The sequence below is a fragment of the Rattus norvegicus genome, chromosome 8, assembly GCF_021556685.1.
Source record: "Rattus norvegicus strain SHRSP/BbbUtx chromosome 8, alternate assembly SHRSP_T2T, whole genome shotgun sequence".
Classification (NCBI taxonomy): domain Eukaryota; kingdom Metazoa; phylum Chordata; class Mammalia; order Rodentia; family Muridae; genus Rattus; species Rattus norvegicus.
In genome coordinates, this window is record NC_141541.1 from 46,293,277 (window position 1) to 46,314,349 (window position 21,073).

The 21,073-nt window shown below is 35.5% G+C and overlaps 2 protein-coding genes across 3 annotated transcripts; both read left to right on the forward strand.

Moving 5' to 3' along the window:
• Positions 1-3,990: 3,990 nt before the first annotated feature.
• Or8b1 (olfactory receptor family 8 subfamily B member 1) lies at positions 3,991-10,442 on the forward strand. Of its 2 annotated transcripts, XM_087560881.1 has the most exons (2): positions 3,991-4,000; positions 9,505-10,442. In XM_087560881.1, the coding sequence occupies exons 1-2, from the start codon at positions 3,991-3,993 to the stop codon at positions 10,440-10,442; spliced, it is 948 nt and encodes a 315-aa protein (XP_087417007.1). The 2 variants fall into 2 exon arrangements, with proteins under 2 accessions (XP_087417007.1, NP_001000450.1); NM_001000450.1 differs by lacking the exon at positions 3,991-4,000 and having other exon boundaries at positions 9,507-10,442.
• A 7,913-nt stretch (positions 10,443-18,355) lies between these two features.
• On the forward strand, positions 18,356-19,288 carry Or8b44 (olfactory receptor family 8 subfamily B member 44). The gene has a single exon (NM_001000451.1). The coding sequence runs from the start codon at positions 18,356-18,358 to the stop codon at positions 19,286-19,288; it is 933 nt and encodes a 310-aa protein (NP_001000451.1).
• The last annotated feature ends 1,785 nt before the right edge of the window (positions 19,289-21,073 follow it).

Here is a 21,073-nt window from a genome sequence, read left to right on the forward strand (position 1 = left end):
ATTCTGTTACACTCAATACAATTTTAAGGTATTATACATGGGTATGTTTTCTTCATCAATTTGATGGCATGAATGAATTAGAAAAGTTATTGATTTTTCTGGTATTTTTGCATGTCGTCAACTTACCAGACTATAGGGTTGTAGGCCTGTGTCTGCTCTGCCACTGGGCACTCCTGGAATGCAGGGAGTTCTTATCCCATACCACATCTGGGGCAGATATTAGACTTTAGAGAAGCACCATGACACCTCTCTGGGGGTGGGAAAGGATGGTCTGATATATGGGAAGGCCAGAGCTGGTTTAGGGGTCCCCAGGCCAGCAACAACGCCTGGGTGCTACTAGGAGTCCTGGAAGAGCCAAGAACAAAGTCAAGGGCCAGTGGGCTGGAGAGAGTGACTAGCCCCTGGGCCAGAGGGAAAAGGGGAGTTCCTTGTTGTCCCAACAGGGACGATTATCCTTAGTTTGGTGGTTAAAGACTTGGTGAAAGTTGTAGCTGGGAGCAGAAAGAGGCCTTTTATGGTAGATTAGGTTGCTATAGCTCTGAGGAAAAAGCCTTCTTTACGGCTTACCACAGAGGTCCTTAGAATAGACAATCCATGGTTCTAAACAGTTTATCTTCATGGCAAAAAAATGGAGGTGTAAAACCATACCCCATCTCTCACGATGGGCCTGATATTAAATATTTTTGCAGGGAGGAATATCTGCAAGGGAAGCTTATTAGCAAAGCACTCATGGACTCTTGATGCCTCTTTAGCATGAAAACCTCTCATTTAAGCCTACATAACCACAGGTCACATCTGTTTTATTTGAGAAGTGTGGCATGAGTTTCAAGTCAGGAATCTGGCAGGGAGTCACCTAAGCCTTGGGTATATGCCCATCTCTGGTCTACTGCTTATGACACAAATCTCACATAGACCCAAACTAGTAGGCTATATTTTCACCTCAGGCACAAAACAAAAATGGAATCATATGCCTACTTCAAAATTTAAGATTACAAAGATATGAAAGACAATATATCTGCTCTCAGTCAAACTAGTACTATAGAAATATCTCCAATGAAAACTAGAAGAATGAATTCAAGGTCAGAAAAAAATTTTATTAGTTATTTTACTTATTTATATTTCAAATGTTGCCCCTTCCCAGTATCCTTTTCTCAAACTTCCCTATCCCATCTCCTCTCCCCTTTGCCTCTAAGAGTTTGCTCCTCCACCCACTCATCCATTCACGAAGAACAGGAAAATCTTGTGCTTTATCAAACAATTTAAGGGGATTAATGATGAACTCAAGAGGATAAGAGCAAACACATGTGTAATGAAAGTAGAATTAAAAACTCAAATACCTAATTAGAATACCCATTGGAAAAATTTGTTGGTAGAATGGATCAATGAAGATAAAGCTGAGGAACCAGACCACTCCCTAAAATGGGGAAGATCTAAAAATTTATTGAAAAATTCAAAAAAAATTCAAAAATTACAGAACACCAGGAAAGATTAATTCTAGCTATAGGAGTCATGAAGAAGAATCGAAGCTCAAGATTTGCTACTTCACTCCTTGAGTGAGACCATATGAGCCCTGCTTAGTTTATTCTGTGGGTTATATTCTCTTGGTGTTCTTGATCTGTCTGACTCATAAAATCTCCCTGCCCCCATCTTCCATGGGGTTCCTTGAGCTTTAGGTGAAGAACTTAATGGATATCTCCAACTTGGGCTCTTCCTCCTGTTTGACTGTAAGTCTCATGAGCTACAGGAGGAAGCCTCACTGATGACAATTGGGCTAGGCCAATCTATGAGGATGCCAGAATATCACTAGAAATCATCTTATTGATTTTTTTTAACAAATGTTTTACCTACAATAGAAAGACAGGGCATTAAGTAGAGGGATGGAATTGCCATCCCACAGTCAAAAACTCTGATCTAGAATTGTTCCTGTCTGGAAGAACTTCAAGGACAAAAATGGAGAAGAGGCTGAAGGAAAGGACCCTCACTGACTTGCTAAAGTTGGGATCCATCTCAAGGGGAGACTCCAAGGTTTGGCACTATTATTGATGCTCTGGGTGTGTTTACAGACAGGAGCCTAACACGGCTGCCCTCTGAGATGCCCAACAAGCACCTGACGGAGACAGATGCAGATACTTACACCAAACTAATAGACAGCAGCTGGGAACTCATGTGGTTGATTTAGAGAAAGTCTGGAAGAAATTGTAGAGGAGGGTGACCCCACCGGAAGACCAATACTAGTTTCAACTAACCTGGACCCCCAAGATCTCTCAGACACTGAGCCACCAACCAGGCAGCATGTACTAGCTTGTTCCTGGTCCCCAAAACATATATAGCAGAGGACTGCCTGGTCTGCCCTCAGTGAGAGGTGATGGTCTGCTCTCAGTGAGAGATGATGAATCTAACTCTTAAGAGAATTGTGGCCTCAGGGAGAGGGGAGGCCTGTTGGGGTGGGCAAATGGGATGGGGACATCCTCTTGGAGATGGGGGAGGAGGAATGTGATAAGGAACTGTTGGAGGGCAGACCAGGAGAAAGATAATGACTGAACTATTAAAAAAATCAAAGATAAGTTTAAAAAAGGTTTACATAACATAAATTGTTCTAACTCTTATATCATTTGTAACTCATTGTTATACTCAAAGATTTACACCAGAAACTTCACATCTCCAGGAAGGATAATGAAAAAGAAAAACCTTCCTCTTTCTATTGGCACGATTTTAGCTTTTAAATTTAGTTTTTTTTCTTGTTAATTTCATGTGCATATCTTCTCTCCCACTCTTCTATTCCCACCTACGTAGTCTATTTTCTATATGTCCCTTTCCATATTTTTACTTGGTTTTCTGAGCCTTCTGGTTCATATGTGCAATATAAATATCCTTCTGGGGAATGGAGACTTAGCAATAACATTTTCCTCTTATTTATAATACAGAGAATGCCCATAAGTCTCTGAGTTCACTACCATTCACTGACAAAGAAGCTTTGGTTTGGGGTAGAGTACTAAACTTTGAGGAAACTGTGATCTACCAACTTAGCAAAATTACAGTCATCGATTCTTCCTCACTGTCAGCCTTGAATATATACAGTTGATCTTATAGCTAAGAAGTTCTTCAAAATTAAAGTTAAAAATATAAAAGAGAGAAAAGATACCATTTTCAATAAATGAACTTGGAAAACCTTGCCATCAACATGTAGCTAAATGAAACCAGTTTAACTTGCACAGAACTCAACTTCTAAATATAAAACCTTATAATGTAAATATATCAAGGGAAAATTAGGAAGCATCAGAAAATAAGCGTGCATAAAAATTGTTTTTGAATAGATTCTGGGAGCACATGAAATGCTACGAACATTCAATAATCAGGATCTCATGGAAAATAAAAGCTTTGGCACAGAAAAGAAAATTATTCAAGTGATGAGGCTGTCACATAATGGGAGAAAATGTTTTCTAGATATACATATTATAAAAGTTACACAATTAGAATATGTGAGGAACTGAGAAAAAGAGCAAACAAGAAAAAGTACCAATGAATTAAAACTAGACTGCTAAACTATACCAAGAGTTCTCAACATAAGTACTAGAAAGGGATAAGAAATACTTAAAAAATTGTCCAATATTCTTGGCTGTATACTTTATATTTTGTTGCTGGATTCTTGGGATGACTAATAGGCTGCAGCCCACCTACAATATCTGTCTACAGCCTACAATATCTGTCTGTAAACAGAAAGTCCAAGTATCCAGTAATTGCTCAGCCCACAAGGCTGGATGTCTCATTTGACCTTCAGTAAATGCTGGAATCCCAAAGAAGTAGGCTGCACTTCAAGTAAAGAAATGAATGTACTCACAAGAACAAGGGAAGTAGCCAAAGAGTCTATCTTCTTCTAGTATGGACAGAAGTAGTTTCACCTATTTCAAACTGAGGAAAAAGTAATCTCCATGGATGTGACCTCCATTCTTGGATTGCAGTTCATTCCAGATGTAGTCAGTTTGACAACAAATGACAAAGAGTTTATTTTGGTTTATGGATCCCGAGGAAGGGTCCATAGCACTAGGAGAGAAATGGCAGCAAGAAGCCAAAACAGGAAACCAGCTTATAATATTTCCACTCACATACAAGAATTAGATCATGAGATGGAAGTAGGGAAAGGCTACAAATTTTCAAAGCCATCCAGATCCATCCCATATATTCTCTAGCAAAGTTACACCTCTAAAAGGCACCCCGACCTCCCAACCCAGCACCATTAAACAAGGAGCAAATATTCCAGTACATTAGCCAGTGGGAGGACAATTCTAATTTAGATTGTCATATTATGCTTGGAAAGTTGTTAAACCTCTTTAGCCATCAGGAAAACACATGTTTAAATTACTTGAAGATTCTTTTTCACTCCAGTCTGAAGATCCATCACAATAAAAATGCTGAGTGGGATGTGAGAAAGAGGGGAAACATTGTACATTGCTGGTAGGAGCGTGGACTGTGAACTGTTTCATGGACTTTTGAAACCAGTCTGCAATTTACTAAGAAAACTAGAAATAAATTCACCATCCAGCTGTACTGCTCTAGGCATAAATCCTCATGAATCTATTCTTACTATAAAGACCCTTTCACAACCATGTTCACTGATGTCTTATTCATAACGGCTAGGATATTAAAAGAACTGAGCCGTCCAACAACTGATGAAAGAGCAATGAAAATCTACATTGGTACACATACACAATAAAAATTTATTCATCTACAAAAAATAAAATTATGAGATTTGAAAGTAAATGGATGAGATAAAAAAACGCAGAATGAAGTAATAGAGATGCAGAAAGTGAGACACTCAATGTTCTCTCTCATATGTGAATATGATGATTGAATATTTAAATTCTATAGTAATTTGGGGAAACACTGGAAGCTAAGAAACCAGAAAGGGACCTCGGGGGAATCTTAAAAACAGTAGAATAATAAAGTGCAAGTATTATACCGAGGGAAAGGAGAATAACAGAGAGTAGTTTCAAAGATAAGGGTATGTTAGATTAGGGCAGAGGAAGGAGTGAATAGAATAGTGGGGTGACTAAGATGTCCATGGATGCAGTAATTGAATGACTGATGTAATTAACTACTTTATAATTGGACTTAAGACGCACTCCCAAGAAGAAAACTCATGGCTTGTATTAAATCTGGTCAAGATTCCCTGAGTGGGGAACTCATTAGACCATAGGAGAAAACCAATTACTCTTATTTTTCTAGCTTGAACATAATTTCACGCTACCTTGAAAATATTAATCTCTGCATTAATATATTAGTACAACTAGTACAACTCACTATCCTTATTAAGGAAACTTTATGCTATCATCAACAGCTAATATAGGGGCCTACAACTTGTCAAGAGCAGAGAAAAATGTCTGTAGAATACAAACTCCCAAATGGGACACCTATATCAGAGTCTGGGCACCAAGTCTAAGAGAATATCTTGGAAGTAAGGTGATGGGATTGCAAGAGTCAAAAATTTTGGAGGACTACTTAAAAAGATTGCTTACTGTACATAAAATGATGTCTCAGTGACCGTGACTGCCTGCTTCTGATCCATACAAGATGAATAGAGTCAGAATCCCAGCATGGGTAATGAAAGAATTCAGTCCCAGCCCTAGCTGAGGAGCTATTGACAAGTGCTCACTGCTGAGGAAGGAGGGTCAGTTTCTCTGTGGATGTAGTTATGAATGTCGTGACCACATCATATTCAAAAGGTAGCATTTCAGAACTCTGCTTTTTCTTTAAGCTCTCAGATTCTTTTTCTTCCTCTTTTGTAATGTGTCCTGAGAATTACATGGAGTATTTGTGTCGATACAGATGTCCCCTAAAAGACTAATCACTCACAGCCATTTATTCTTAGCACTTTGGAAAACTATGTGTCTCTGCAATAACCACCACTTTTGACAATATGAAGCTTCTTAGACTACGCTTGAAACAATGTAAATCTACGGAAATAAATCTACATAATATTTAGAAGGTCATTTGAAGAGATGACACTTTCATAAAAGCATCAACACTAGGTTTTCCCTAAGACTATACCCACCCTGCTACCCATGGGTTTGGCTAGATTTACAGCACCCTGTAAAATATCCCTCCTTTGAAACAGAACACAAAGTCAGTAAAGTGAACAGTTGGTTATACCCTTAAATAGCCTTTCCATTATTCTAGCAGTGGGGAATATATTGACTTGCAGGTTGGTATTGTTGTATGTAGTAATATCATTTATGTTTTTTTGTATTTATCACTCTGCATAATGATTTCCCACACAATAAATGATATCTAGGAGGAGAAAAAGAGACCAGGAGAAGCAAGAGAGAAGAAAGAGAGAGAGAGAGAGAGAGAGAGAGAGAGAGAGAGAGAGAGAGAGAGAGAGAGAGATTGAGAGATTTTTCTTCCTTTCAAGAATGATTGATCTGTCCTGAAACCAAAATATATTCTTTAGGAATAGGGTCTTTATATCTGGTTTTGATAGGCAACAAAGAGCAGTAACAATACATTGTGTTGTTTTAGGTATTTGACATGTGCCACCATCTTATCACCAATTTACTCACAGTATTTTATTTAGTTGTCATAGCAACCCCATTGAAACCTGTGCTCTTAGTCACCATCCCAACTGTAAATTGTAAAAACAAAGCAAAGAAAACTTAGCTAATAAAATTAATTATACTGAATTCTTGAAAGAACCCTCATTTTACAATTCTTAAATATTATAATGTTAAAACTTTGGAAAGGGAAAATTTTATAAAATGAAGTATCCCATGGGAGATTACTGAACTGAGGTGTTGCAATTACTGAACAATTTCGGGCAAAGAAAATAGGAAATACAGAATGAGAGCATATAAGACATTTCTTTATAGGATATGTGAAGTGGCCCAGTTATATCTAATGGGGAGAGCAAAAGTCAGAATAGCAATCCTGACAAAGATTCAGCAAAGCTGAGCCATGGGACCCAGTTGCTGACCTGTTGTCCTTCACTTTGAGTCTTGGTAACCACATATTGAAAGCTGGCTTGCATAGGGGCTGGAAGGGATATTTAATACTGTACAACTTGGAGATATTGGCTCAATGGGAAATTTTTTATGAACCATATAGACCCTCCTTCTTACCCAGACTTCCAACCTTACCCAGGAAAGTCCTGAGCATAAGACCCCTCATGCTCTTAGGAAGATATTCTTATCTTACCCTACTTGAAAGTCTTCCTTATGCCCTGAAGGTTGTGACTCAAATAAAGACACCAGAGATCTTCATATGAGGCTCTGACTCCAAGAAACTCTTGGAGCATCTGCCCCTGTACTTATAGGGGAACAAGATAATCAGAATCAAAGAAACTTTTAACATTGAACAAGATTCAGTGGGCTAGAGGAGTTGACAGAAGATGAGATTAAAGGATTCTGCCTAATATATGATCAGATGATTACATGGCATAGAAGATTGGGGGCTGCATATAGAATGCCTGTCTAGGGAAAGATACAGCAGCAAAATTAGATTGCTGGAGTTAGTACTGCCCTCCCTATACAGGAGCTTAAACTGATGGATGAAGAAGGGTGTGGGTAAAGGATAAAGGATGAAGTATTAAGACCTCTCCTTCACAGAAAAATTATCTAGTGCAGTGCCCCTGCAGTATTGTATGTCCAAGCTACAAAATAATACCAAGATTACACATATAAATAAATTCTACAAAGACATAAACATTTTATTATGGCAAAATTGAATAATAACTGTAGCAGCTTTGACCTGAAAATTTTTCTTGGGCCTAATGATGATACTCTGACCATGAAAAGTTGATAATACATTACTTAGAACATGGCAATTTGTGTAGGCTGGCTTGGGGATTTTCTTTCTATCTAGTGCCTTTGTAAAAATAAGAGCTACAAGCCTGTCTGTCACACTTTCTCAAACTATGCTTGTAGATTGTTTAAAGGTGTAGGTGGGGTTGATGAGGAAAAATGTTTGCAAAAGATATCTCTGTTCTTCACGGTTTATCAGTGATGACTAAATTTATGATCAAGAGGAAGTTCAAACACATGTCCGGGGACAAAAATGATATGATACAACATGAATCCGTCCTAGCTACTGGGTTTTGTAAAAATAAAGAAGCACTTCAACTGCCAGTCAGTCAGGCTACAAGAATGACTCAGACCCACTGTGTCTGACTCACTTTTCCTTTGGCCACCCCTTATCTCTTTTGAGGGACCTGGCCTATGCTGGTACTGTGCCCTGGCAGAGAAGAAATGAGATAATAAAACATACTTCGTCAGATATGAATATAATGTGGAGATGGGATCTTGTTTTGGGGCTTATCTTGGGAGTTGCACAAACCCAAGGGTGAATGAAAATCTTCAGTAAAATTTTAAGTCCCTTAGGAATTAAAGGTAGATCTTGGCTCATGGTGTAAACAAAATCCTCATACTTACTTCAGACATCATAGGTCTGTTCTCAAGGGAAGGGAACAAACAGATTTCATTGTGTTTAAACCCGGTATATTATATTCATATTGTTATACTCACATCGAGCTCTTTCTGTTCTATAAAATTGCAAATAGACCAACATGAGGACCTTTTCTCTGTTATGAAAAAGTAGTAAAAAAAAAATCCAAGTCAGAAAACGTACCAATTCATAAATATATCAGAGATACTTTAGCAATTAAGTTAACAACAACAGCAACAACAACAACACCACAACCAACAAAAGCCCCATGAAATACAAATCCTGAAAATTTCATTTCAAACAAGAATAAGGAAACACCAATATTTTCTGGCTCAACAAGGGTGAGTTTGTGAAACCTGTGTACTCTTAATGTTTTTTTTTCCTTTATAATAGAAATTCAGACATATAAGACAGGTCCGTTTCTTTCTCATTTATTAAACTTTGAGATGTTAGTATAGCTGACATAAATATGATCCAGAGAGAAAGTAGAGATGATTTAAAAATACAGTATGAATAATTCTTTCTCCAAGTACAGAGCGTTTAAAAGTATATTTACAACTTTAATTCTGTGGTTTATAGTAGTTAGTAACCTTGCCTGTAATCAGAGTCCTTACTTGTGAATGAAAATAATTTGACTCCTTTTCAAGCCCTGTCTAATCTGAATAGAGGTCAGCACCGCTTGATAAAGCTTCTATTGCTATTTTTCTTCCTAGAAGTCAAGTAAATCAAATAAAGGAATAAGTAAAGGAGATGAAAGTTGTTTCTGTACACTTCCAACTTCCTTATACCTTGGTTTGTGAGCAGTCACATTTTCATGGAATGGCCCAGCCTTCATTCATTCGGTTAAATAGCTGAGGAACAATGTCACATTTAGTTTGGAAAGACTGTACTAATGGAGAATCTGTGCCACTCATGGTCATGATATAGGTGAATTCTACAGTTTGAGATTAAAATAGACCTGAAAATTTCCTGAGAACCTATATTGGTGGCGAGAGATATATCCGTGAAGAGCTAAATTGTCATGTAACGAGTGTAACATATTGTCCTGTGCCTACAGATTCCAATTGAAAGGAATGGCCCTTGGAAACTGGTCTTTTGTGACTGAATTCATCCTGATTGGTTTAACAGAACAACCCAATCTCCAACTCCCTCTCTTCTTCCTGTTTCTTGTAATGTATATGGTAACAATAACAGGGAACTTGGGTTTGGTCATTCTAATTGGGCTGAATTCACACCTTCATACCCCCATGTACTTTTTTCTCTTTAACTTGTCTTTGATAGACCTCTGTTACTCTTCAGTGTTTACACCCAAAATGCTGTTGAACTTCATATTAACTAAGAATATTATCTCTTATATGGGGTGTATGACCCAACTCTATTTTTATTCATTTTTTGTTATTTCTGAGTGTTATGTATTAATGACAATGGCCTATGATCGTTATGTGGCCATCTGTAATCCACTCTTATATAATATTGCTATGTCCCCTAAAATATGTTCCTATCTTTTGCTTGGTTCATATTTGATGGCATTTTCTGGTGCCATGGCACACACAGGATGCATGCTCAGACTGACCTTCTGTGATGCAAACACCATCAACCACTACTTTTGCGACATCCTACCAGTGATGCAGCTCTCCTGCACCAGCACCTATGTAAATGAACTGGAGGTTTTAATTGTTGTGGGCATCAATATCCTTGTGCCCAGCATCACCATTTTTATATCTTATGGTTTCATTCTCTCGAGCATCTTCCACATTAACTCCAATGAGGGCAGATCCAAGGCCTTCAGCACCTGCAGCTCCCACATTATTGCTGTTTCTCTCTTCTTTGGATCAGGTGCATTTATGTACCTTAAACCCTCTTCAGTTGGGTCTATGGATGAAGGAAAAATTTCCTCTGTCTTTTACACCAATGTGGTTCCCATGATGAATCCCTTAATCTACAGCTTGAGGAACAAAGATGTAAAAGTTGCCCTGAGGAAAACTTTAAGTAGGTGGAAGCTATGGTAAAGAGAGCATCTGTATTTGCCTTTAGTTGTGTGAAAATGTATCTATTTTAATAAAATATTAGAAGATGAAATGTTTTTCTATTTGAGTATTGTGTAATTATTAGGTATACTTTCAATTTGTTTGCATGTTTTGTTAGTAATAGTTACTCTTTCTTCCTTCATTTATTATATATTTTATCTTGTTAAAAAGTTTTAATCCATTGAATTTTAATTTTGTTATCGATATTTTTTCTTCTAGGAAAGATAAATTATTTATTAAATGATCAAACAAATGCTGAGGTGAGAGTTTGGTAATATAATAAAAGTATTATACTTTTATTATATTTTAATGAAATCACAAGTTAGGCTATGTCTATTTTTTATCTCATCATCTAACTTCACAAATGAATATCTCAGGTATAGACAAAGTTCCCATAAAATTATTAATGCAAGACATTGTGCTGTTGTAAACTATAAAGGTTGAGCTAGTATGTGGTATTTTTTCATTCATCATTTTGCCAAAAACTCATACTAAGGACTTTTCTCATATTTATCTAAAATATAGATAGTATACTGATATGCACCAAGGTTTATAATTAAAGTGTCATAATTGTTTGAACAAAACACCTCAAGTAAAAGAATGCCCTCTTTCTTACTTTCTAATAAAATATTTATTAGTTTTCTTTCAGTAAATGTGAAAAATAAAATCAAACAAAACAACTATTGCTTGTTTAGAAAGTCGACTGATTTGGTTTTAGATAATTAACACATTTTTCTGGGATAAATGTTGATTTATATTCTGTCAGAAAAGAGTTTAATGGCACATTCTGTTGTGATTTATAATAGTTTGGAAGTGACTGCCTAAAGAGACAGATTTTTGTACAAAAACAATCAAAAATGTGAATTTGGAATATCTTTAGGTGTTAGATATTTAAGATCAGTAGGAAAGGAAAGAGCATCATGTGACCTCATAGGATAACAAACGCAAAGCCAAAGTGTGTGAGTTCCCTCCCTCCCAGAGTTTAGGGTTTCAGTCTAAATACATATTTGTTATGTGAGACACTGTATTATCTTCCGTCTACGATGATTAGACAATGACTATATTCAGACGTAACAGGAAAATGACTGCATTTAGATGGAATAAGACACAAAAACAGTGACCAGGTGAGAATTTCATTAGGTAAAGGCACCTGCGACAAGGCCTGATGGTCTATGTTCAATCCCTAGAACCCAGCCTGATGGAAGGGAAAAAACTGATTCCCAAAGGTTGTCCTCCGACTGCCACATATGTAGCTTGGTACGCGTATAACACACGAATTAATCACTAATGAAATAATTTAATAAAGAATGAAAGAGGAATGTTAATTAGAAGTCAAGTCAAAAATTTAGAAAATTTTTAAAAATTAAAATTATAGCACCCTACTCTGCTCCATCTCCAAACTAAAAGGTCTTAAATATATTGGACTTTCCGACTTTGCTAAGTACAACGGATTGAAGTTATTTAAAATGACAAAATACCAATTTCTGTCTGTCAGAATATGTGGGATCAATTAAAGTTTTTCTGATATCTGGACATTTTTATATGCTGATAAAGTGTAGATGCATCATCTCCCAAGCACCCTATTTCCCTTGGAAAAGCTTAAACATCTGAACGCAAATGGATAAGTCAAGTAATTAGAAAATTTGTTCTCAAAACCAAACTATTATATTTCTTTTCTAGAATAGGAGGTTGTATTCTTTCTACCTTTGGGAAAACAGACCAAAAGGTGATTTTGCTGAAGATACTAATCAATTAACAGTAGACTGTTTTGTACTAAAATAATGCTCAGTATTTTGGTGTTTTTATTATAGCTTTTTATTTATGTGTCGATAAGTTTAGTAGAAGTAATTGTTAGTTTGTTCACTGTGATTAGATATTAGCCATTGGCAGCACTCATTTTCATTCCAAAATTTATATTTGTAAAACAGTTGACCTCTCTTTTAGTTTTTCTTCCACCTGTAGGTTTCCTACTATTGGATGAGAGACTTTCATTATAGAATGGGCAGAATTTATAATTATGCAAGTATCATTTCTATTGTTTCTACTTCTACAGAGTTGGGGTGCATTTACATTATTATACATTCTATTATTCAAAATTATATCACTAATATTTTATCCATCAAATCTCAAAATATAAATAAATTTTGTTATAGCTTTAGAAAATATATTTGTTTTTGTTCTTTAATGGAATTTGGAAAATATTTTTTAAATAAAAGGCTAATTAAATTATTACAGTTGCTGAGTTTAAGATGCATTTATCTGATTTTCTGTTCAAAGAATGGAAACTCAAAATATATAATGTCATTGAAATAGAACTGGTGATGGAGAGAATGGTCATATAGTGTAAGCATTTGCTACACAGGCATAATCTTCTGAGTGTGGATCCCAGTATCTTCATTATAATAAAGCCAGGATTGGATATAACAAAAGAGCTAGAGTATGAACAGACAGGTGGAACACTGCTTCTGCTGGCTGGAGAGCACCCTTTCTTTGGTACACATGTGCATATACCACAAAATTAAATACAGCATATACAGACACACAGAGAGAGAGAGAGAGAGAGAGAGAGAGAGAGAGAGAGAGAGAGAGAGAGAGAGAGAGAGAAGAGCTAAGAATTGAAAGAAAAGCACGGGGCTCAGTTCTTCCTACTTTTAATAAAGAACATGTTTCTAAAACAATATTAAAACTTGGACATACAAAGTAGACATAGAAAGGATGACATAGAAAGTAGATTTTTTCTTAATACATACAAAGGAGATTGGGTGACTTTATCTTGAAATTACTTAATGTGACTCTTAAGGAAACATCAAAAATAAGGTATTTAGAGTATATTCTGGTTAGGGTTTATGAAAGCACAAATGGAGTTTTGAGTCATAGCTTTTTTGTTTCTCATCTTCTACACTTTTGGGAACATACTTTTGCATTTCTCTTTACCATATAACCACCTAGCACAAACAATCTGTACTAACTGTGTAACAGGAAATGTATGGCCATACATTTTGTACAATGATAATATGACAGAAGTTTAGTAAAAGAAAATGAGAAAGGTAGAAGTCCATAACATTTCATGCTGATGTGTCTCATGTACAGAAAGATAGTGGTACAAGACAAAGTGTTCTATGGCCACAAAACTTAGAGTTACCTGAAGAAAGCCTACATCCTGAAAAGAGAGATAAACACACATAAGCCTGGAAAAGAATAACCTATATTAAAACAGTCAATAAAATGGCAGCAATTGATTTTCAAAGATATGGATGAATGTGGCAATCTCAATTCTCTAATTAAAGACACATGCTAGCAGACTGGGTTAAAAAATAAATTGCAGTTTTTACATGCCTCCAAGAAATGCCCATTAATGGTGAAGATGAAAAGAGCTCAGAGTGACAAACTAGAAATCCAAGTTCCAAATGAATGTAAGTAAAAAGCAAACTAGTTTATTAGTACCGATATCTTAAAAATAATCCAAGATTATTCAGATGGACAAAGAACATCCATTCATACAGACAATCATCAGTCTAGAGGCTATTACATTTTTAAATTATAAATTCATCAAACCTTAGCACACCCAAATCATAATTTCAATGCCTCATTCCTATCAACACGTGCAGGATTCAGGCAACAAAATAAAATCCCGAATTAGATGACAACATAAAACAAAATAATTTCACAGAAATGAAAGGGATTTTTGTGTAAAAACTAGAAAACACATCCTTCCCAGCAGCCCATGGACCTTTTCTAAAAAGAGATGACATTTTAGAACATAAAAAAGTTTCAGCAAGAAATAGAAAAAAAACTGAAGTGTTTTCTGGAGGCTTATCTGATTACTGTGGGTAAAAACTGGTATCAAGAATATGAGCCTATATTATGTCATAAAGATTGAACAACACAACACATATTTTAGTCATGAATATTCTGTAAAATGCACCAGAAAGGAAACATTTGTAAAACAGAATGAAATGGAAATGTAAAATACCAGACCCTGTGACTGTAAGAAAAGCATAAGTGACAAGTTAAATACTTACATTTTGAAAATTAGAGAAAATTTAATAATGTAACTGAATAAAATATACTAAGATTTAAAAAATCAATTAAACCTGAAATAAGTACGTGGAAAGAAATAACAAATATTAAGGCGGAAGCGAAAGAGATGGAAGGATTGTTAGGAGGGTGTGACTGTGAGGGGAGGCAGTGAACTTAGCTGGATGTAAAGTGAATTAAATAAGTAAATAAAGAGAGAGGAAGAAAGACAGAAACAAACAAAGACATCAACAAAAGAAAGATAGAAATAATGAAGATAGAAATACAAAAAAGAAATATGTAGAGGATTATTTGAAGATAAATAAGACTATTCTTTATCCATATTAACAAAAAGAGAGAAGGGACAAATTAATAACATTAAAGATAAAAATAGATGACATTATAATATAGTTTGATGAAATTTGGAGGTTCTTAGTGGCATATTGTAAAATCTTGTACTCTAGAAATTAGAGAATCTAAACTACTATTCTAATTCTAGAACTGCAAAAGAATAATAAGTTATGTTTATCTTACTAATAAAAGGGTATGAAATATTTTTTGGTAAAATACTAGTAAATCAAATTCACAACTCATCCCAAAGAGCATTCACAATGACAACTTGTCCTTCATTACAGGGATTCAAGGGTAGCTGAATATAAGCAGTTCAACAAAATATTAAAAATCTTATTCATCATGATCAAATTACCTCTATAAAATATTATACCAAATAAGAAATGGTGGGTCTGCAAAATGGAATAACATGGTATCACACATTAGTAGACTCAATGATGAGAATTACGTGTTTATGTCTTTATTCATTATCAATTCACTCATTTCCAGGCCAATTCCATTTTATGGTGATTGTGAATAGAGCAGTGGTCAGTGTGTATGATTATATATCGCTGTATGGATATAGTGTCCTTTGGGTATGTGTTCAGGGATGGTATAGCTCAGTCATGGTATGTCTGCTTCCAGCTTTTTGAAGATTCTGCATACTGATTTCTGTAGTAGCTACACCAGTTTGTATGCCACCACTATGAATAACTCTCCCTTTTTCTCTACATCTTCATTGGCATTTGTTGTAATTTGATTACCTGATAACAGCCATTCTAACTTGAAAAGGATGGGATATCAAAGTGGTTCTAATTAGCATTTTCTGCTAGCTAACTATATTGAATACACTCAAAAATGTTTAATATTTTGATGATAATTTGTGTATAACCTCCCTTTCTACTTTAATTTTTCCACCAAGCTGCTAGGCTATGGCAGCATAAAAAATGTTGAAAATTTAAAAAATAAAAAAGACACACGAATAAACAAAAAGAAACCAAACGATCATGAGATTAAATTTTCAGTATTTCCACTCATGTTTAGATATTACGTTTATGTATTTCATTTAAAGATTAGTCCTAGTTTAATTTTTAACCACCAAATAACAAGTTTGTTGACTGGAAAAAAATCTTTAGCTTTTTACTAATAAGTTAATGACAGAGCAGAACAGCAATCATAATATGTCAATTATTGTTTAAAACATTAACTTGAGTTGATGTACCATAAAGGTGATTTTGTTTGTTCATTTGCTTTAAGAAATATGATGTCTTATTATGTATCCCTGTCTGGTCTGGCATGTAATATGTAAAGTCCAGCTAGCCTTGAACTCACAGAAATATCTGTGCCTCTACTTCTTAAGGGGTGAAATGAACAGAGTGCACCACATTCACACAGAACAGGAAGTGTGACTTTCAGTTTGGGGGTGGGGGGTCTGGATATATTGCTCAGTGGAGGAGCACATGCCTAGTATGGGTAACTTCTTGAATTTGATACAGATCTATAAAAGCATAACATGACAGTGAGAAAAATATTTTCCAAAAGGTGACTTTCTTGAAAGAACATAAAAATAATGAGATAAGTAGACAATAATCATAGTAGACTCTGTGGATATGGTAACAAAGAGAAAACAAAAGCAGCAGATGTCCCTTAAGAGGTGAAGATGACTGGCAGATGGGAGTTCAGTATTGGCCCAAGCAGGGACGAAGTACATTCCCTAAAGGAGAAGCCATAACTGAATAGGAACTGCTCCCTAAAGGTCTAGATATACATCACAGCTTAGCATGCAAATGAAAATCCCCATTTCCTCTTTATATCTGAGGTCTGTGACCAGAGAAGTGACTGAGAAAGCTACTTCCTTAACCACAGCCACATGTAGGACAGTGTAAATTCTGTATAATATCTGGTGTCTTGCCTAGTGGCCAGAATGATAAGAAGAGCTGTATGTCTTTTGTGGTTCTTCGCAGTGTTAGGGAACAGCTTTGTGATTATGATCATTAGTTCATAAAGATTTTCAAAGAGGATGGGATATTAATTTTGTACTGCATCATATTAGAATAAAGGAAATCTAAGTTCTTTTCAGGATACCAGGGTACATGAAACCCATAAGTAAGTAAAAAGTTTTCTCACCAGAGGAGGGTAAGTTTTGAATTATGTGCTTATATTTTACTTTTTAATAAACACTCTCGCTTAGCTATCTCTAACTCTAAAATGCTAATGTGGGATAAATTTGTTTTAACCAATGTGTTTATGAAGCTGATTAAAATGTGGCTTTCTTGTGCATAGGCCTGCTTTTGTTTGGTTTTCATGTATAATGAGGTGACCTTAAGACATACACCCTTAACTATTCAAGTTGTCGGTCAGGCATACTTTCTGTTAATATGTTAAACAGAAGATCTCCAGAGCTAGGCATCTTTCCCAGTTGAATGGATTTCTTTTTAACACATAGTTCTTGTATGTTTAAAACCAACATCTTTTATTTGTAGCTTTTTTTCTTATTCAGGGGTTTATACAAGTGACATTTGACGTCTCTTTACTCTTTAATCCTGAAAAATTTTTCTTCCATTTGCTCTAGCAACCAACATACTATGTCCTGTGTGTGTGTCCTATGTCCTCTATTTTATCACAAACCATGTTATCACACATATAATATAGGGCATAAAGTGTTTTCCATTCGTAGCTTTGAGCTTATCACTTTTACAGTAAGGTTTTGTATCTAAGATCTTCCTTTCCTTTCTAATTGGTAAAGTCACAAAATTCAAACAAAATTCACTGGGAAACATACTGAAAACTGGGAAGAAGATGTCTATAGAGTTAATAAAATAGGAGAAGTTGCTTTTGGTGTCCTAATCAACAAGTTCTATTTCAATAGATAGAGTTCACTTCTGCATTTAAGGGTTTTGTTGCGAGAGGGCTGGTAACTAAACTGGAGAGGGATCCATCAAAAAGAAACTGGAAAACGAAGGTAGTCATCTCTAGGGAATTTTTTTACAAACACTTAACATCAGGAATGCTGCAGCTGACTTCAAAGAGCTGCATGCTAGAAACAATACCTGACTGGAAGCCCCTGAGGATCTGTTTTTGGATGTCCTTGATTAGCATGGCCTCTACTTTCTTGATAAAAGTCCCCTCAAACCATCAGCATAGACACATATTTTTCTGCATAAACTATCCCTAGAATTAAGTTATTTAATGTTTCAATTCTACAAGGATCCAATTTAGCTCAGTACTATGTTATTCTAGCCTCTTCCATCATAAGGGAGAGGATGAATTAAAGAAACAATGCTAAAAAAGAAAGGACAATTTGACTTGGCACAACCTGCTTCGCCCTCCCTAGATTTTCTAATAGTTATATTGTGTATTTTTAGAAGGGAATAGTAGACTTTTTTGTAATGTGTTATCATGAAATGTGGTTGTTTTATTTTTTTCAAATTAATAACCTTCAGACACTTCTAATACGTATCTTGCTTACATAGGAGAAGTTTTGGTGGTGTGTTTTTAATGGTATCTAATTTCATGTTTTTTCTTCCTATAGATTATTTTAGAGAATAATGGCTCTGGAAAATGCTTCCCTGGTCACTGAGTTCATCTTGATGGGGTTAACAAACCAGCCTGAGCTAAAAATAGCCCTGTTCCTACTCTTTCTGGGGATGTACATGATAACTACATTGGGGAATTTGGCTTTGATCGTACTGATTGTTCTAAATTCTCAACTTCACACTCCCATGTACTTTTTCCTGCTTAACTTGTCCTGCATAGACCTTTGCTACTGTTCAGTCATTACACCTAAAATGCTGATGAGTTTCATAGTAAAGAGGAATGTCATTTCTTATGAGGGATGCATGACCCAGTTCTACTTCTTTGCCTTTTTTGTTATATCTGAATGTTATGTGCTGACAGCAATGGCCTATGATCGCTACGTGGCCATTTGTAAGCCCCTCTTGTACAACATTGTCATGTCTCCTAAGGTGTGTTCTTATCTAATGACTGGTTCATATTTGGTGGGGTTTTCTGGTGCCATGATCCACACTGGATGTATCCTTAGACTGAATTTCTGTGATGGAAACACTATCAACCACTATTTCTGTGACATCCTCCCTTTGCTCCAGCTCTCCTGCACCAGCACCTATGTTAATGAGATAGAGTTGTTCATTGTAGCAGGAAAGGATATTATTGTACCCACTGTGATCATCTTTACCTCTTATGGCTTCATCTTATCCAGCATACTCAAAATAAGGTCCACAGAAGGTATGTCCAAAGCCTTCAGCACATGCAGTTCCCACATAATTGCTGTTTCTCTGTTCTTTGGATCATGTACATTTATGTATCTTAAACCCTCCTCAGTTGGATCTATGGACCAGGGAAAAATATCTTCTGTCTTTTATAACATTGTGGTCCCCATGATGAATCCATTAATCTATAGCCTTAGAAACAAAGATGTTAAAATTGCTCTGAAAAAAACCATAACCAAAAGAAAGTTTTAATCAGAATTTGGTATCCTTTTTACCTTTAGTTATAATTCAAGTTTTATTGTTTATTGGTCAATGTGTGTGTGTGTGTGTGTGTGTGTGTGTGTTTCTTTTATTTTTGAATTGTTTTATTTTTTATTTCATTTTTTATTTGCCATTGAGAGGAGAATTTGTAACATGTTTCATTTTCAGTAAGTTTTCTTTGATCACTGCGATTGGAAAGCTTTCATCTTTTTGAGAACACCAAAAAAATATAGTTTAAGCAAAAAGCTATTTCAGCAATTTAAGAACATCAGTAAGTAATTAACTATTCCTTTCATTACTATTGTACCAAATTCTCAAATGTATTAGTGGTTCTAAGAGGTCCAAATAAAGATTACATAAATAATTGTTGTCAGCATGTCATAAGACAGTATAGTTATTTGTATTTTTTTAAGTTGCAAGCCAAATAGTCTATCTCTAATCCTGATTTCCTTTGGTGAACATGTCGTTTGATTTGACAGTTTTCCCAGGTTTCTTTCTGTACTACCAGACTGTTGCAAAACATGGTTCATACAGGCAAGTTTCCATCAATAATATATTCTACTTTTCCCACTTCGTCCACATCCATTGTTACTCCAAGCTTTGTAATATGTTCATCCCAGTGTGTTATGGTACAATATTTATAATGAAACCAAATAAAGATATATTGAGTGTTGTGTGAATTTTACAGCGACATCTGAAATACTCCAAAACGTATTCTATAATAAACCACAGGGGCTTTTCCATGACTGGGTATAGAATCGGGAAGAATAGTGATCACACCAATCTATTGCCACTGAAAGATATAATGTAAGAGCTTTGCAAACTCAAGTTCTCAGCTCAGGAGCATCACTATCAGTTGGAAATACTAGAAATAAAGTCTGTCCATCTATGTGGTATTAATGATGGTTCTGATGCCTCCTCAAGGTCATTGGAAGTAGAGCTCATTGTAGCACAACTGTTGTAGGAAAGTCATCCTTAATGACTTATCTAGTGGTAATCAATGTGAGCCAAGAATATTTTCCTATTTCAAATAAGACTGTTAATGACACAAGGAGGATACTTTTAAATGGCAATCACTGAAATGGAAAGACATCATTTTCTAATAACAATAGATGTTTTAAGCATAAAACTTCAAATTAATTTCAGACATGAAAAACTAAGATGTGAGGTCAATAGAACTTTTCCAGTGGATTAAAAGGTATTAAGGTACCACTAATTTCATTCATCTTTGCTTTTCTAAACATTTCTGTGTATTCAAAATTTCAAAAATCATGTTTTTCATTCTTTGGAAGAAATATGATATAAACATCTTATTGATCAATTACATTAAATTAAAGATGATGGTGGGAAGATATCATAGTAGATAAAGGGGTTACATGCAATCCTGACCTTCTCCCTCTTCATCCCCCCCAAACCAAGTGTGATAGAAGAAAGGCATTTCTAATGACGATACTGGAAACTCAGAGATAAGTGGGTCCTCAAACTCACTGGCCAGCAAACATAGTCTAATCGTCAAGTTCTTGGTCAAAGTGAGATACTATCTGAAACAACAAGAGTATGGTGTCAAAGGAAGTAAACTGGTTGTTAAATCACCACAGATTTGTATGTGTGTGTGCATGTGCATGTGTATGTGCATATGCATGTGAGTGTGTGTGTGCATGTGTGTGCGTGCATGCATGTTTTGTGTGTGTGTGTGTATAAAGAAAATTTAAAGGTGATGAAATGAAACATTTTGAATAGGTAAGAAATACACTGATGTACATATCTTTTTGAAGC

Excerpts from the sequence above, each read along its gene's own strand:
- Or8b44 (NM_001000451.1), top strand. The coding sequence starts at position 18,356 with ATGGCTCTGGAAAATGCTTCCCTGGTCACTGAGTTCATCTTGATGGGG.